The 11,415-nt window shown below is 46.7% G+C and overlaps 1 protein-coding gene across 2 annotated transcripts; it reads right to left on the reverse strand.

Annotated features, from left to right (window-relative positions):
• Window positions 1-623: 623 nt before the first annotated feature.
• LOC124687835 (BTB/POZ domain-containing protein At1g67900-like) lies at window positions 624-3,269 on the reverse strand. Of its 2 annotated transcripts, XM_047221572.1 has the most exons (5): window positions 3,216-3,269; window positions 3,020-3,132; window positions 2,852-2,921; window positions 1,502-2,743; window positions 624-1,360 (listed from the first exon to the last, which is right to left on the reverse strand). In XM_047221572.1, exons 2-5 carry the CDS (start codon window positions 3,079-3,081, stop codon window positions 818-820), a joined length of 1,917 nt encoding a protein of 638 aa, XP_047077528.1. In that variant the 5' UTR covers window positions 3,082-3,132; window positions 3,216-3,269; the 3' UTR covers window positions 624-817. The 2 variants fall into 2 exon arrangements, with proteins under 2 accessions (XP_047077528.1, XP_047077527.1); XM_047221571.1 differs by lacking the exon at window positions 3,216-3,269 and having other exon boundaries at window positions 3,020-3,199.
• Between the last annotated feature and the right edge of the window lie 8,146 nt (window positions 3,270-11,415).

Consider the following 11,415-nt stretch of genomic DNA (forward strand, 5'->3'; position numbering starts at 1 on the left):
TCATCATAGGTGCCTAGAAAATTAAGTTGGCCCCATGCTGACCTGTCCCTGCTTAGTGGCTGCTGACCAAACATTTGGAGCTGAGGTGAGGTCTCATCATCCCATCATCATCATACGGCGCGCATATGTACCCCCCGCACGCTCGAGACCTAACAAAGAGGATCTTTCAGGTAAAAGGGGGGCAAATATTATTATCTGCAGTGCATTTGATTCGGCCATGGAATTTCCATGCTCATGCTCTCCTTGTCTTGGTACTTTATTATCTAACTCTTCTAGATGCAATTGCTTGCCAAGTGGATTGCAATCATGGGATACGAAATGAAGATAGTGCTTCGTGATGGATGAGTTGGTCTTTGGAGTACTATGAGTATGATTCTGCACTGATATCATCATCTTCCAAGAAAGTCTTGTTCTAAGTTGACGATCTTGAGCGTTGTTTTTTCTTGCTGGAAAAGAACTTCCCATTACTCAGAAGTCAGAAATAATAGGGCTAGAATTCAGCTTGCACAAGGTTCAGAACATATTTGGTTAACTTTTTTTCTCAAACGATGTTCATTTTGTTCTCCTAAAAAAAGAAAAAAAACATCCATTTACCATGCATGCATGCATATAGAAGTAACATGTGCAGATATGTTCCTATTTTATTTTGACAATTATATGATTAGGGCTACAGGGATGGTACACTCAGCCTTAGAACTGTAACTGATGAGATCAAAGATAGAAACAAATCAACCTTGAGCCTTGGGCAAGGTAGAAAACCCCAAAAAAGAAGAGACAGAAGAAGCAATTACAAAAAAACCTAATGGCTTGCTGGTTGCTAATGCCGGTCGGCGGTGATGCTTCTAGCCAAAGGCCACAGCTTGCTGAGCATCCGCTTGGGGTTCGCCGTCGGGAGGGCGCAGAAGGCCCTGAACCGCAGGGACGCGCTGCGCGACAGCCCGGCCTTGCGCACGAACTCATCATCATCGTCCTCGTCCTCCTCCATCTTCATGCGCAGCGTGGCGATCTTGGACGCCGCGCGCCGGAGGCCCTCCACGCTCCAGTCGTCGCCGGGGGACGCGCCGGATGCCAGGGCGCGGAGCCGCTGCTCGTCTACCCGGTCGGCGTCGTCGTCCTCCGACCCTGCAGACTTGGAGGACAGCAGCGCCTTGATGTTGCTCGGCAGGTCGGAGTCGGAGGAAACGGGCCCGCCAGAGAGCGCCGCCGCGCGGGCGTGCTCGAAGAAGAGCACCTGCACGACGACGCGGAGCGGGAGGAGCTCGTTCTGCGCCGCGTGCGAGCACGCCTTCTCCGACAGCTTCCGGCAGTTGAGCACCCGGCACAGCCGCTTTCTCGCGCTCTTGCTCATCTCCGGGTGCGCCTGTGTGTAAAATAATGCACAAAAATGTTTATGCGAAGAAAAGCTCTTGTTTGTACATATATACTCCAACTTTGGAGTTTGAGGTTACCGCGAGTCTACGACACAAGGAATTTGAGGACTGAAAAGAAGAGTTTTTTTTACCTTGAGGTACGAGTCGACGACTTTGTAGAGGCCGTCGTGCTCCGGGCGGGCGCTGTCGGGCACGGCCTCGGCAATGGCGAGCAGCTTGTCCACGGGCAGGTTGGGGTCCTTGCTCACCTCGATCAGGAACGTGTCCACCAGCCTGCCCACCCTGGCCAGCGCGTACTGCGAGACAGGCGCCGCTGATGACGACCGCCGCGCGCCATCGAACCCAACGCTCTCGTCCGACCTCGACCGCCGGTGCCCACCCGACCGCGCCGGGCTGTCGTCGTCGGGGCTCCCCGCTGCTGGAGGCTGCGCCGGCTGCGCGTTCGCCGCCGCGTGCCGCAGGGCGAACTCGTCCAGGATGGCCGCCACGGCGTCCACGTCGTAGAGCATGTCGCTGACGCAGGACACGGACGGGATGAGCAGGTCGCCGACGCTGGCCTCCTCTAGCTGCCACGCCACCCTCCTGACCAGCTCCGCCTTGGACGCCGCGGACGCGCTCAGGATGTTGGCCGCCTTGAGGAGCTTGAGGAGGAAGGCGCAGGAGACGGCGTCCTTGTCCACGGGGAGAAGGCTCACGATCTTCTCCAGCAGGAGCCGGTGCCTCGTGGTGACCTGCTTCACGCTGTCGTCGGCAGCGGCAATGGCGCCAGCGTCATCGAACGGCTGCTCCGCGTCCTTGGCCACGTTGGGCAGCCAGCGGCGCGCGTACGCCTTGAGCGCGTCGCCAACGGTCTTCTCGTGGACGGCGCCCGTGGACTTGACGGCCACCATGATGCGCCAGAACATGTCGACGCCGAGCTCGGCCACGTCGTGAGCCCACCACGGCGACGCCGACGTCGACTTGGCGGGCATGGCGTTGGCGGGGCTGGCGATGAGTACCGCGACGGCGTCCACGCAGCGGGAGGTGAGGCCGAGCTCCTCGCAGAGCGGCGCGCCGTGGCGCGTGGAGTGGAGCACGGCGAGCGCGTCCTTCCAGCGGCGGAGGAGACAGGAGGCGAGGAAGGAGTCGAGCTTCGCGGCGAGGTTGCCCCGGTCGGCGGCCTCCGACATGCCGAGGTGCGCCGCCGCGCAACGGAGCGGGACGAGGTTGCGCGCGCTGACGGTGATGGTGATGCCGTAGCAGAACTTGGCGCAGGCCTCGAACGCCTCCGCTCCGCCGGGGAACCCCGCGAGCTCGATGACCTCGCCGTCGCCGCCGGAGCCGGGCTCGGCGCAGAGCGCCTGCAGAAGCAGGCATTTCGAGAGCAGAGGAAACTGCCGATCGATCGAGAAACCAACAGTCTCGTCAGGATATCATTCTAGCCGCGAATAAAGCCCAAGAAACAGAGAGGCAATCCGGTTCTTGGATCGTCCATTACGTACCTTGTGGAGATGGTAGAGGCAGTTACCCACCAGGATCTGCAGGTCAGTGGTCACCTCCGTATAAACGGACCTGGAGCAGAACACACGATCAGAACCAGACACAAAACTCGGACGAGAAAGAAAGAAACTGACGAAGATCGATCGCGCGCGCGCAATCAGGATCGGCACCTCGCGAACTCGGAGGGGGAGAAGAAAGTGTCGGGCCTCCCGCCAAGTTTCATGAACTTCATGGTGGCTGGCCGAGTCCCCCGGCACTCGCTAAACAGAGGAGGGGTCTGAAACTTTGAGTGGAGGAGGGAGGTTAGGTTGGTTGGTTATAACCACCAGCCACCACTTAGTGCTGCTAACTTTGTGTGAGCCGCACCTTGGCCCTCGGTGGCTCTCTACTTATACCATTGCTGCCCAAGGAAGGCCAAGTGGTCGGAGGGAAGTGTGAGGTTTTCATCGTCAGATTCAGCATCCTAATTAATCTGAGGTGTCATGAGATTAGATCAAGAGAGGAATATGCAGCGCAAGTATGTGCGTACACAGACGCCATGCCACTGGATGAACTTTCAGTGCTTGAATTGGGATTGTGATTGGAGTGGAGTGGAGGTGGACATGTGAAAACAGGGACCAGAGAGCTAGCCGCATGCCCAAGTCAAGATGGATGGGCTCAGAGATGAGTTGTTGGATGGGCTCCTCCTATCAAGCTGCAGGGGTTGGGTTGGCGAGCTAGTTAATGCACGTTCATGTCATAAAACAGCTAATGCTCCATAAGAACAGCAAATAGGAGTACTATAGTAATTCGGCGCAACACTAAATACTGTGCAAAAGAACAGCTAATAACTGAATTGCACTATTTGGGGTAAGTGAACACTGGAGCGCATCAAAACGAAAAGCTGGGTTTACTGTTTGGTACTACCTCCATTCCATATTAGTTATCGATAATATGAATATATATAGACATATTTTGTGTATATTAAATATCCGAATCTGCAACCAAGGGCAAACCCAGGAAGGGCTGAGACGGGACCTAGGCCTAGGCCCCCACTCAAAGCTTTGAATTGCAGAAATATTTTCACATTTTATAAGAAAAATCTTTAAATTGTTTAAATTTGCTAACAAGTGCCTCTACTCATATGTTTGGCTCCACTGAAACTTTCTCTTGGGTCTGCCCCTGCTGCGTCAACTTTTTTTCGGAATGGGGAGCGATGCCCCTGCATCTCCCTCAATCGGTGCACAAACTCTTTTGTTACAGCTCATGAACCGCAGAGGGTGGACATAAAAGCCGCCAGCCACTCTGGTCGTAGATATCCCGTGCAACCGTCTCTCTAGACGGCTACATCCAAAATCTATATGTGCCTATTGAGCAGGTAAGACCACTAGTTGAAGGAGGAGTTTCAATCCTACAATACACCGACGATACGATGATTTTCATGGAAAATGGTCCAGAAAGGAAATCAATATGAAGTTAATCTTGTGCATCTACGAACAACTTTTGGGGCACAAGATTAATTTTAACAGGAGTGAAATCTTTTGTTTTGAATATGCCAAGGAGATGGAGGAGAAGTACCAGCAAAATTTCAGATGTGCAATTAGCTCTCTTCCCTTTTGATACTTAGTTGTCCTAATTCATCATATAAGATTAATAAGTAAAGAATGGAACTTAGTGGAGAATCGCTTCGAGAAAATGTTCGGTTGCTCGTAAGACAAGGCTATCTTATGGTGATAGACTTGTGCTTACTCATTCCGTTCTTACTAGTCTTCCGATGTTCATGCTCTCTTTTCTAGAGATACCTATAGGGGTTTGGAAAAGATTAGATTTCTATCGGTCCATTTTTTGGCAAAGCGATCAACACCAAAAAAATATATATAGACTAACAAGAGAAAACACCATTTGCCGACCCAAAGTCTTGGGGTTGAAGTCCTTGATAAAAACAAATGCTTGCCTAGTAAATGGATGTACAAACTCTTGAACGAGGAAGAGGTGTGGCAGGAGCTGCTGCATAATAAATATTTTGAGAAACAAAATTTTATCACAACTGGCAGCTAAACCAACGAACTCTCAATTCCACAAAGGGTTAATGGGAGTTAAAGATGAGTTCTTTAGTAGAGATCTTTTAACATAGGGAATGTCCAAAAGACTCATTTTTGTGAGGATACTCCAAGCAATACCAATTCCTATATAATATTGTGCGACGGAAAAATGTTTTAGCTGCCGATATCTTTTCGGGTACTCACCTAAATATCGAGTTTACAAGGGTTTTAAGCGAACTCAGGAGGGAATCTTGGTTAATTTTAGTTCTAAGGTTCATCAGGTGAGTTTAACAACCGAAGAAGATAGATTCATATGTAATCTTTCAACCTTGGGATCTTTCACGGTGAAATCCATGTACTGTTATATAATGAATGGTCACATCGTATTTTCTGAAGAAATATATCTAGAAAATGAAAGTACCTTTTAAGCCTTCATAAAAGAAATTATACTTACAAAAGGTAAACTTGCTAAACAAAATTGGAATGGTTGTAAGAAATGAACTTCCCGTGACTCTGAGAAGTATATTAACCATCATTTTTTTTCGTTTGTCCCTTTGCTCATCCGATTTGGAGTGTATTTCATTTTATTTTTAATATACCTACACATGCTAATGTTACCAATATGTTCGGTAACTGGCTAAATAGAGATGAAAATGAAACTAAAACTCATATTCCTACATGTGTTTGTGCTTTAGTTTTTAATTGCAGAAATGGTATCATCTTTAACAAAGCTAGAGCTGCTCATTTTTTACACGGATATATGAGGAATGAGTCAATCTACTTGGAAATCTTCTTCTACCTGGCAATTATAATGGCCAATGTATCCGCAATAGTGTTACAAAGTAAATGTGATAAGGGATCTCCTTGCCCAGCCCCTTTCTAGTTTGGAAATAAAGTCAAATATTGTTATTGACTTTAATTCCAACCGATCCACCCTGAACAGCGGTAGATGCACAAATAAATCCATCAAATATTTTTTGATGACTTCCTAGCATGTTCGGTAAAATTTAGCGGGAAACATGTCTAGTCCCGGAGCTTTATTATATTTTATTTGGGAGATAGCTTCAAGAACTTTTCTTTGGTGAAGTCAACTAATTTGAACATAGGGAATAACAAAAAAAAGATTTTTGCTTATGATCATGTTGAATTTCTTCGATACTTGAACGTATACCCCATCGGTCTAATTAACTACGCCAACGTTGTGTTTGGTCGCCTTTTCATCAGCGGCTATGGTTAGGCGGCCTATATGAGTTTGCTTTTGATGACTCGAGTGGAGCACCTTTGGTCATCCAATTCATGTCGCCACTAAATTAGATTAGAGACGCGGCAATCAGGAAAATCAAATGGGTGGTCCAGACGAAAAGAAAAGGTTGCACCCGAAGTCAGGTATGATATGTTCATCGTCTCTTGCCGGAAAGGTTCAGGCCGGGTTTAGGCCAAACCTGTTTCGCCAAATCCAGTACTAGCATAAGTACATTGTCTTCCCACTCAGTGGTTTTCATCTGTGTATGTAAAACGCAACTGAAACCTCGAGCTTGCGTGGCCACGATCCCAGATTTACATGTATCCCGCTCGTGTATCATACTAGCTGCATCCATGTGTATGTGTCGGATCAAGCGTCTGCCACTTGCTTCTCTCCTCTTTGCAAAACAAAGAGTGCAGGGAAGATTCTAGAGACCGTTGCAGGAAAATTCAGAGCTCACATTCCCATAGGCCATAACTAACTTGAAATCTAGATATCGAATATATTTGATGAAATGCTTTGATTCCATTAGTCCAGGCCTGGGTCTGGGTTTGACCTGGATCATAACGTCGATACTCTGTCAGTCAGTCAATCGCCCCGTCGTGCATGCAGTAATCGACCATCTCATCGGTTGATGAGACATAACAGCATACTTTATCATAGCTTGAGACAGCTCTGTCTCTAAATCTGGCCAGAAGGCACGAGGATTATGGGAGGCTGTCAAGGATGGGGAATCGATAGCGCTAGTAAAATACTAGCCACTCTCCTGAAGTCTGTCATTGCTATACTAAACTATGAGCTACTGTCACTGGTATTGTGTTGTGACTGGATGGGGCATCTTTGGGCATCCATTGCCTGCACTTAGCTCAAGAGATCTATGCTTCTAGTTTATGCGAGGGATAGCAGCCGTAGCATAGCACCTGAAATCATGCTCTCGACTCCGAGACCGAGAGCACATCATTCGCAATCTGTCTTATTCAGGCCCCGCTTTCTCTTTTCTTGGTTGTGAGCTTTATGTACATTGCACTCCATTCCTCTTCTACCACCTTCCAAGTCTAGGTCCCACGTAATGTAATTTGTGATCACGGAATTTCACATGCTATACTTGAGTTCTAGTGTTTGACTGGTTAGTACTACCTTTGTTTCGAAATATAAGCCTTTTTAGAGAGAAGGACTTACATTTTAGAACGGAGGTAATATATGTGCAGCAGAAGAGAAGCAGATTTTTTTTTTGACTAGGATTGTGGCGGCCTTACACCAGCCTGAACTTTTGTAAATAGCCACAAGAATATACATTGGGAGAATTACAGACTTATTAGAGGACAGAGAAGCAAAGAAGAAGTGGGAGCTCAGGGAGCATCATGATTATTACACCATGAATTAAGAGAAGAGGTCGAGGTGGTAATCATTCATCGATAGGCTCAAAGCCTAACATCTTCTATGCAGCGGAGAGAGACCTAGACAAGGCTCTCGTCAATATTGTTGAAGGTTAGCGCATTCCAACTCTTCCAAATATTCCAGGCAATGTTGATAATAGCTTGTTCATAGTTGCAGCACTGTGAGAGGCATAGGTTCGAGAAGGTGCCGAAGTCCTGGGACACGAGTTCATGGTGCCTGTGGTGACCCGGCATACCACTGCATGGTGTAGTATGCAAGTCTGATATAACACCAATGAAACACCGTTCCACTAGTATTATATCGCTCAGAGTGGTACAACAGAAACATATGCGGGTCCAAGGCATGTCTATAGAATTACAACATTGACTCTGTTACATAAGATCATCACAGCCTCCTTTACAATGAGGTAAATCTGCACATAAACTCCAGAAGAACGACTCGTAGTCTAATCTTATCACGAACTCTATTTGTAGAGTATTTATCTATCTATAGAGGCTATTAATAGATTCTAGCTAAGTAGGAGCTAGGTTTAGGAAACTAGTTCCCTTCTATGGCTAAACTAGGTTTTCTCCTTGATGTATGAGGTATCTGACTCCTCTGACAGGGTCTTGTCTCTTGAAGTAGTTGTTGACTCCTCGGCCTTCGAGTTGCACTGTAGATACTCCTTCGATGCCTCCATATCTAAGCAGGGGATTTAAGAGTGGGATGAGTACGAGCGTACTCAACAAGTTCATTATAGGAAAGAGGTGTTTAATGCACTAGCTACGACATTAGACCGGAAAGTCTAATACCAATGCAAGTTTTCATAACCATTTCTTCAAAAGGTTGCTTTTATTCGGAAGAACTATGTCCATCGGCCTTCACCGGTTTACTAGAACTTCATGGAGCTCCTTTCCAGGCCGCGTTCGCAGTTCCATATCCCGGAACGAGGAGTGACAGGTCACGGTTCTTTACACTCTGTAGAGGTGTGTTGCTTTACCCATAAGAGATCTTAACCTTGGTGCCAACCGAGTCTATAGTTCTCGTCCACACTTCCTTTGGTGTGAGGCCCGGTATAAGGTCTAGCCAATCATGTTCCTCCGCTACCTCGAACACCCACCCTTTGTTGCATGCCCCGACCACGGGTCCTCGCCGGTCCCATTATTCCCACTCACGGGTGGACCCACGACCACGACAACGGTTTGGGACTCGTTAACCAAACTCCTTCGCCGGTAGCTGCAACCCATCATAGACCGAAATACCGTGGGGACTTAAGGCTTCCCGGTCTACCGCTTGTTCTTCGAGCGACAAGTGTCTACGGACTATGCCGTGGGGACTTAAGGCTTCCCCGACCTACCGCTTGCCCCGACGGATACAAGTGTCTACGGTAAAGCGCATCCGTTGATGAACGAGAGGTGGAAACACTTTTGACTACTCCGTCCCACTCCGGATCTTATGGTTAACACGGGTATTACGGCACAAGAATCATCTGGACGACATTTGTTGTTAATCCTAGATGGATATTAACCCTTGCAATGGAACCTCCACCATATCAACACAATCCATGGTTCCATTGCCAACCACATAGTCATATTCATAGTTATGAAAGTAGTGGTTTTGGTTTTTATGCAATAGTGGTAATCATAGTACTTTGCAAGTAATTTGATAAAGATACTCAAATGACATGAGCAAGCGATGAACTTGCCTTTCTTGATCTGCAAGATTATGCGGGCAAGGTCTTCGATACGCAATAACTCCAAATTCTGAAATAGCATCATCGTCCGGTAAGGACGATGTTTAAAAGATTGGCAAGGATGCAATAATGCATAAGTATGAGATGCAATCGCTCTAAGCGTGACCTAATCCCAGTGATTTAGGATTAGTGAGTGGTAATGATTAGTTCAAGGTGTGTTGCACTTTTAAAGTGATTCACAAACAAGGTTCTTATTATGGTTTTGTTGTCTTAGAATCATAAACAAGTGGTAGAATATATTATAACAATCATACATACTAAAGGATAGTAGTTGTAATAATAAGTAAGGATCTGTTGTCAATTTTAAGTCCTTTAGTGCATGGTTGATGATTATTTATTATCTATTTCAAAAGAATAAATTTTGAAGAACATGTTCTTTAATAAAGAACAAGTATGATAATTAGGTTTGTGGGGTTCTATGGTTTTCTATGGTTCCCATTTAGTTTCTGGAGTAAGGATTAGATGGATCCCAACAAAGTTGGATTCATCAATACCTAGGGCTTGTAAGGTTAAGATAAGCCTAGGCATCCTAAGCAAGTATTTATACATGGTTGCTATCAAGGTTGATTCATCCGATCGGTGATTGCTAGCTAGGGTTTATAGGTTCTTATAAGCAGGGTTGGTGATGCTTCTTTATTTACTTCAAAAGAATAACTTTTGAAGAACATACTTCTTAAGTAATAAGAAGTATCTCAATTGGAGTTGAGGTGGTCTAGGTTTGCTATTTAATTCCCTAAGTAAAGAATGATTGGTTCCTAAATAGGATGGTTCATAAATATCCAACACTAGTAGGGTTTAGTGGAATATGGTTAGGTAATGCTCAAGATTTGGCATAGTTGCCCCTAAGGTTCATCACATTGATGTGATGCTAAATAGGAATGAATAGGAATGATAGTTTTGGGTAATAGGATCTAGGGTTTACACTTGGTTAACCCTACTTGATTATCTTGGTTTGTTGAGTTTACATAAATAGGATGTTGAATTGTTAGTGTTAGGGTTCCTATATTTTATGTGAACTTGGTAAGCATTTAGCTGATAATTATGGGTCTATAACTACTAATGAAGTAACATGATCTCATGTTAACTTGGGTTTAGGTTTTAAAATAATTTGGAGTTCACATGAAATAGTGGAGCTAGGATTCCTAGTGGAATTAGGGTTTTGGGTTTCACATACAATTATGAGGTTGTGTTCTTTATTCAATATGGAATTAGGGTTTATTAATCACCATATAGTTATGAACTTGATAACTTCATTATAAAGTTGAAGTTATTAATAATTTTGAATTAAAAAGAATATTGGATTTGACCTATTCTTATTTGGAGAGTGAATTTGGTGTACAGATGGGTAGGTGTGCATGCATCGAATACTGTCGGATTTTATTGCCCACCGTTGGATTCTGGCCACCAAACTGACGGCAACTACACGGTTCTGAAGACTTTTTTAATCGTCTGTTCTTTTTGTGTTGTTGACAGGCGATGTGTTGTTTTCTGATTGGCTCAGACACGTCACATGCATATCCTATTCCTAGCAGCGTGGGGACATGGCCTTCCTCTTCCCTTGCGCTCATGGAAAGCAGCGCGCGCGTGGACGCGTGGTAAGGGGAAGAAGAATAGCGGATTCAGCGACGGAGACATGGTCCACCGGCGCGGTGCGCGACATGGCGCTTTCGCCCGGCGTGCATGCGCCAGAGTAAGGGGAAAATAGGCAGCAGCGACAGTCGGACCTAGGAGACCGCTACCACCGCTGCTCTCCCATTGAAGAACCACAACCACCACATCCCTCTTCCGCCCATCTATCCAGCTCCTGCAGTGGAAATCCCTCCCGATCCCTCTTCATCCTATCTATCCAGCTCCTGCAGTGGAAATCCCTCCCGAATCCGGCCGGGGGTGAGGGCAGAATCGATTCTTCCCCAACAGATCGAGCGATGGCCTGGCCTCCTCTACAGCGCGTCGATCCCCTCTAAGGTCGCTGACCACCGGCGATTGCTGGCGTCCGCTCCACCGCGCGTCGTTCGCCTGGGTCTCACCTTGTGCGCCACTTCTCTCGTGGCCGCATCCGCGTCGACGGCCGTTACCAGGAGCACTCTTCATCGTCGCAGGAGTCGAAGATGTCCAACCAGGCGTCCTTGATTTGGGGGAAAATGAGATCAATTGGATTTGGGATCTTATTTC

Source organism: Lolium rigidum, chromosome 2, assembly GCF_022539505.1.
Source record: "Lolium rigidum isolate FL_2022 chromosome 2, APGP_CSIRO_Lrig_0.1, whole genome shotgun sequence".
NCBI classification, from domain to species: Eukaryota; Viridiplantae; Streptophyta; class Magnoliopsida; order Poales; family Poaceae; genus Lolium; species Lolium rigidum.